At 41.1% G+C, this 6,658-nt stretch overlaps 1 protein-coding gene across 4 annotated transcripts in view; it reads right to left on the reverse strand.

Annotated features, from left to right (window-relative positions):
- Positions 1-6,658, reverse strand: part of NFIA (nuclear factor I A) — a 504,907-nt gene that overhangs the window by 473,142 nt on the left and 25,107 nt on the right. The window contains exon 1 of one of the 4 annotated variants that reach the window (XM_082265064.1): positions 6,446-6,537. The exons of 2 other annotated variants lie outside the window; for them this stretch is intronic. In XM_082265064.1, the coding sequence (XP_082121190.1) occupies positions 6,446-6,508 (63 nt within the window). In that variant the 5' untranslated portion in view covers positions 6,509-6,537. Of the gene's footprint in view, positions 1-3,819; positions 3,836-6,445; positions 6,538-6,658 lie in introns of those variants that run through there. One more of the 4 variants, XM_082265068.1, reaches the window with a different exon arrangement.

Genomic DNA, 6,658 nt, shown 5'->3' on the forward strand with positions numbered 1-6,658 from the left:
CTGTTGCAAGTGACCCCCTTTGCAAAAAGAAAAAAGCCTAACGCTGTTGCAAATAAGCCTGAGGCTTGCGATAAAAAATGTAAACTGTTGCAAGTGATCCAAGCCAGCCTTGAACCGTTGCAAAATTAAAGCTAAAGCTGCAAGTGTTGCAAAAGGCAAAAAAGCCTGACGCAATAGAAGACACTGTTGCAAGTGACCCCTTTGCAAAAAGAAAACAGCCTGACACCGTTGCAAGTGACCCCTTTGCAAAAAGAAAACAGCCTGACACCGTAACAAGTGTGACCCCTTTGCAAAAAGAAAACAGCCTGACACTGTTGCAAGTGACCCCTTTGCCATACAGAAAACAGCCTGACAAGCGTTGCAAATGACCCCCTTTGCAAAACAGAAAACAGCCTGACACCGTTGCAAGTGACCCCTTGGCAAAAAGAAAACAGCCTGACACTGTTGCAAGTGACCCCTTTTGCAAAAAGAAAACAGCCTGACACTGTTGCAAGTGACCCCTTGGCAAAAAGAAAACAGCCTGACACTGTTGCATGTGACCCCCTTTGCAAAAGAAAATGGCCTGACACTGTTGCAAATAAGCCTGACGCTTGCGATAACAAAGAAACTGTTGCAAGTGATGTAAACCAGCCTGGAACCGTTGCAAAAATAAAAATGACAATGTTGCAAGTGTTGCAAAAAAAGCCTGACGCTTTTGAGAATAAGCCTGACGCTTGTAATAAAAGTGCAAAAAAAAAAAACAGCCTGACTGTTGCAAGAAGAAAAAGTTGCAGGCTGTTGCAAAAAAAAAAAAAAAAGACACTGTTGCAAGTTATCCAGGACACTGCTGCAAATATTAAAAACTGACACTGTTGCAACTACTACACTTGCAAGAAAGAAAATAACACTGTTGCAAGTGATCAACCCCACTGTTGCACTTTATTTTTTTTTAAAAGGCCAAACGCTGTTGCAAATGAGCCTGACACTTGAAAGTGACAAAACCCAATCTGGAACTGTTGCAGAAAAAAAATAGCAAGTCACTATTGCAAATTAGCCAAAGGACACTTGCCAAAAAAAAAGAAGGAAAAACTCACTGTTGCAAGTGATCTAAGACACTGTTGCAAATTATCCCAACACTTGCATGACAAAAAAGGAAACAACGCTGTTGGAAGTGATAGAACTCAACCTGGAACTGTTGCAGAAATAAAAAAAAAAAGCTAGGGACTGTTGCAAATGAACTTCACACTTGACCCTCGACCTTGACCCTGGATTGTTGATAATGACTAATATACACTGTTGCAAGTGGTCCAAGACACTTTTCATTTAAAAAAAAATGATATTGTTGCAAATGACCCTTGCAAAAAAAGAAAAACACAGTTGCAAGTGACTCCGAACACTACTGCAAATAAAAATAAAAAACAACTGACACTGTTGCAAATGACCCTGACCCTTGCAGAACAAGAACAAAAGACAGTGTTGCAAGTGATCCAGGTCAACTTTGCAATTTGAAGTAACTGACGATGCTGCAGCTGACCCCTGACCCTTACAGTAAAGAAGGGAAAAGTCACTGCTGCAAGTGATCCAACGCAATGTTGCAATTGAAAGTAACTGACAATGCTGCATCTGCAACTCTTGCATTAAAAAAGAGATAGTCGCTGTTGCAAGTGATCCAGGATACTGTTGCAATTTAAAAAAAAACTGATACTGTTGCAAATTACATTTGCAAAGGGAAAAGTTGCTGCTGCAAGTGATCCAGGACAATGTTACAATTGAAAGTACCCGACAATGCTGCAGCTGACCCTTAGGGTAAAGAAGGGAAAAGTCACTGTTGCAAGTGATCCAGGACACTGTTGCAATTTTAACAATGATATTGTTGCAAATGACGCTTGTGCTTGCAAAAAGAAAAGTCACTGTTGTAAGTGACCGAGGACAATGTTGCCATTGAACTTAACTGACAATGCTGCTGCAGGTGACACTGACCCTTGCAATAAAGAAGGGAAAAGTCACTGTTGCAAGTGATTTAGGACACTGTTGCAATTAAAAAAATGATATTGTAGCAAATGACACTTGCAAAAGGAAAATTTGCAAGTGATTCAGGACAATGTTGCCTTTAAAAATTGCTGACAATGCTGCAGATGGCCCTGACCCTTGCATTACAGAAGGGATACTTCTCTATCACATGTGTTATAGGATGCTGTTGCAATTAAAATACAGGACTGATAATGTTGCAAATGACACTGATATTGTTGCAAAGTGAAGAATCGCTGTTGTAAGTGTTCCAGGACAATGATGCCATTGAACTTAACTGACAATGCAGCTGACCCTAACCCTTGCATTAAAGAAGGGAAAAGCCACTGTTGCATGTGATCCACTGTTGCAAATAAAAAAAACAATACTGTTTCAAATGACACTTGCAAAAAGAAAAGTTGCAAGTGATCCAGGACAATGTTGCCATTGAAAATAGCAGACAATGCTGCAGGTGGCGCTTGCAGAGCCTGACACTGCTGCAAACATGCCTGGCGCTTACAATAAAAAATAAGCTGATACTATTGGAAATTACACTTGCAAAGGGAAAAGTCACTGTTGCAAGTGATCCATGATAATGTTGCAATTGAAAATAGCAGACAAAGGGAAAAGTCTCTTTTACAAGTGATCCAGGAAACTGTTGCAATTAAAATAAAGGACCAAACCTGTTGCAAACGACACCTGACACTGTTGCAAGTGACCCAGGAGAATGGAACTTAAATGGCAATGCTGCAGATGGCCCTGACCCATGCATTACAGAAGGGGGAAGTCTCCGTCACAAGTCATCCAGGACACTGTTGCAATAGAAACAAACTGATAATGTTGTAAATGACACTTACAAGGGGAAAAGTCACTGTTGCAAGTGATCCAGGAATGTTGCAATTCAAAATAACTGGCAATGCTGCAGCTGACCCTTGCAGTAAAGAAGGGAAAAGTTACTGCTGCAAGTGATCCAGGACACTGTTGCAATTTTAAATATGATACTGTTGCAAATGACACTTGCAAAAAGAAAAGTCACTGGTGTAAGTGATCCAGGACAATGTTGCCATTGAACTTAACTGACCTGACCCTTGCATTACAGAAGGGAAAAGCCTCTATTACAAGTCATCCGGGCCACTGTTCCGCTTAAAAAAAGGACTTATGATGTTGCAAATGACACGGTCACTGTTGCAGGTGATCCAGGACAATGTTGCAATGGAACTTAACTGACAATGTTGCAGATGGCCCTGACCCATGCATTGCAGAAGGGAAAAGTCTCTATTGCAAGTGGTCCGGGATACTGTTCTAATTTTTTTAAAAAAAGGGCTTATAATGTTACAGGTGACACTGTCACTGCTGCAAGTGATCCAGGACAATGTTGCAATTGAATATAGCAGACAATGCTGCAGATGGCCCTGACCTTTTTATAAGGGAAAAGTTTCTATTGCAAGTGACCCAGGACATTGTTGCAATAAAAAAAGAACTTACAATGTTGCAAATGACACTGTCACCATTGCAGGTGATCCAGGACAATGTTGCAATGGAACTGAACTGACAATGCTGCAGATGGCCCTGACCCATGCATTACAGAAGGGAAAAGTCTCTATCACAAGTTATCCGGGATACTGTTGCAACAACAAAAAAGGACTTATAATGTTGCAAATGACACTGTCACTGTTGCAGGTGATCCAGGACAATGTTGCAATTGAAAATAGCAGACAATGCTGCAGATGGCCCTGACCCATGCATTACAGAAGGGAAAAGTTATTACTGCAATTGATCCAGGACATTGTTGCAATAAAAAAAAGGACTTATAATGTAGAAAATTACACTTACAAAGGGAAAAGTCGCTGCTGCAAGTGATCCAGGACATTGTTGCAATAGAAAAAAGGACTTGTTACAAATGAGTCTGTCACTGTTGCAGGTGATCCAGGACAATAAGGCAATGGAACTGAACTGACAATGCTGAAGATGGCCCTGACCCATGCATTACAGAAGGGAAAAAGTCTCTATTGCAAGTGATCCAGGACATTGTTGCAATAAAAAAAAGGACTTATAATGTAGCAAATGACACTTACAAATGGGAAAGTCGCTGCTGCAAGTGATCCAGGACAATGTTGCAATTGAAAATAGCAGACAATGCTGCAGATGGCCCTGACCCATGCATTACAGATGGGAAAAGTGATCCGGGACATTGTTGCAATAAGAAAAAGGACTTATAATGTAGTAAATGAGACTTACAAAGGGAAAAGTCGCTTCTGCAAGTGATCCAGGACATTGTTGCAATAGAAAAAGTACTTATAATGTTGGAAATGATACTGTCACCGTTGCAAGTGATCCAGGACACTGTTGCAATAAAAAAATGACTTATAATATTGCAAATGACACTGTCACCATTGCAGGTGATTCAGGACAATGTTGCAATGGAACAGAACTGACAATGCTGCAGATGGCCCTGACCCATGCATTACAGAAGGGAAAAGTCTCTATCACAAGTGATCTGGGACATTGTTGCAACAAAAAAGGACTTATAATGTAGAAAATGAGACTTACAAAGGGAAAAGTCGCTGCTGCAAGTGATCCAGGACATTGTTGCAATAAATAAACAAGGACGTATAATGTTGCAAATGACACTGTTACTGTTGCAGGTGATCCAGGACAATGTTGCAGTTGCACATAGCAGACAATGCAGCAGATGGCCCTGAACTATGCATTACAGAAAGTAAAAGTTTATATTGCAAGTGATCCAGGACACTGTTGCAATAAACAAAAAAGGACTTATAATGTTACAAATGACACTGTCACTGTTGCAAGTGATCCAGGACAATGTTGCAACTGAAAATAGCAGACAATGCTGCAGATGGCCCTGACCCATGCATTACAGAAGGGAAAAGTTATTATTGCAAGTGATCCAGGACATTGTTCCAATAAAAAAAAGGGACTTATAATGTTGTAAATGACACTGGTACTGCTGAAGGTGATCTGGAACAATGTTGCAATGGAACAGAACTGACAATGCTGCAGATGGCCCTGACCCATGCATTACAGACGGGAAAAGTGATCCAGGACATTGTTGCAATGGAACAGAACTGACAATGCTGCAGATGGCCCTTACCCAACTATTACAGATGGGAAAAGTCTCTATTACAAGTGATCCGGGACATTGTTGCAATAAAAAAGGACTTATAATGTTGCAAATGACACTGTCACCATTGCAAGTGATCCAGGACAATGTTGCAACTGAAAATAGCAGACAATGCTGCAGATGGCCCTGACCCATGCATTACAGAATGGAAAAGTTATTATTGCAATTGATCCAGGACATTGTTGCAATAAAAAAAAAAGGACTTATAATGTTGCAAATGACACTGTCACTGTTGCAGGTGATCCGGAACAATGTTGCAATGGAACAGAACTGACAATGCTGCAGATGGCCCTGACCCATGCATTACAGAAGGGAAAAGTGATCCGGGACATTGTTGCAATAAAAAAAAAGGACTTATAATGTTGCAAATGACACTGTCACTGTTGCAGGTGATCCGGGACAATGTTGCAATAAAAAATAGCAGACAATGCTGCAGATGGCCCTGACCCATGCATTACAGATGGGAAAAGTTATTGCTGCAAGTGATCCAGGACATTGTTGCAATAAAAAAAAAAAGGACTTATAATGTTGCAAATGACACTGTCACCGTTGCAGGTGATCCAGGGACAATAAGGCAATGGAACTGAACTGACAATGTTGCAGATGGCCCTGACCCATGCATTACAGAAAGGAAAAGTCTCTATCCCATGCATTATAGAAGGTAAAGGTTTATATTGCAAGTGATCCAGGACATTGTTGCAATAGAAAAAGGACTTATAATGTTACAAATGACACTGTCACTGTTGCAAGTGATTCAGGACAATGTTGTAACTGAAAATAGCAGATAATGTTGCAGATGGCCCTGACCCATGCATTACAGACGGGAAAAGTTATTACTGCAAGTGATCCAGGACAATGTTGCAATAAAAAAAGGACTTATAATGTTGCAAATGACACTGTCACTGTTGCAGGTGATCCGGGACAATGTTGCAAAGGAACAGAACTGACAATGCTGCAGATGGCCCTGACCCATGCATTACAGAAGGGAAAAGTGATCCGGGACATTGTTGCAATAAAAAAAAGGGCTGATAATGTTACAAATGACACTGTCACGGTTGCAGGTGACCCGGGACAATGTTGCAAATAGCAGACAATGCTGCAGATGGCCCTGACCCATGCATTAGAGAAGAGAAAAGTGATCCGGGACATTGTTGCAATAAAAAAAGGATTTATAATGTCACAAATAACACTGTCACCATTGCAGGTGACCCGGGACAATGTTGCAGATGGCCCTGACCCATGCATTACAGAAGGGAAAAGTGATCCGGGACATTGTTGCAATAAATAAGGACTGATAATGTAGTAAATGAGACTTACAAAGGGAAAAGTCGCTGCTGCAAGTGATCCGGGACAATGTTGCAGTTGGAAATAGTTGCACATGAACCTGACACTTGGGAAGGAGCGGAAAGTGAATGCAGATCACAGATCAGACGATGTAACAAAGTCTGACACTTGCACAGAAGAAACAATGTATGAGAGCGATGGGCGATCCGGGATTCCAGCACTTCTCCCGGACACAGACAATCCAAA

The sequence above is a fragment of the Pelophylax lessonae genome (genome assembly GCF_965119305.1).
Source record: "Pelophylax lessonae genome assembly, chromosome: 8".
Lineage (NCBI taxonomy): Eukaryota > Metazoa > Chordata > Amphibia > Anura > Ranidae > Pelophylax > Pelophylax lessonae.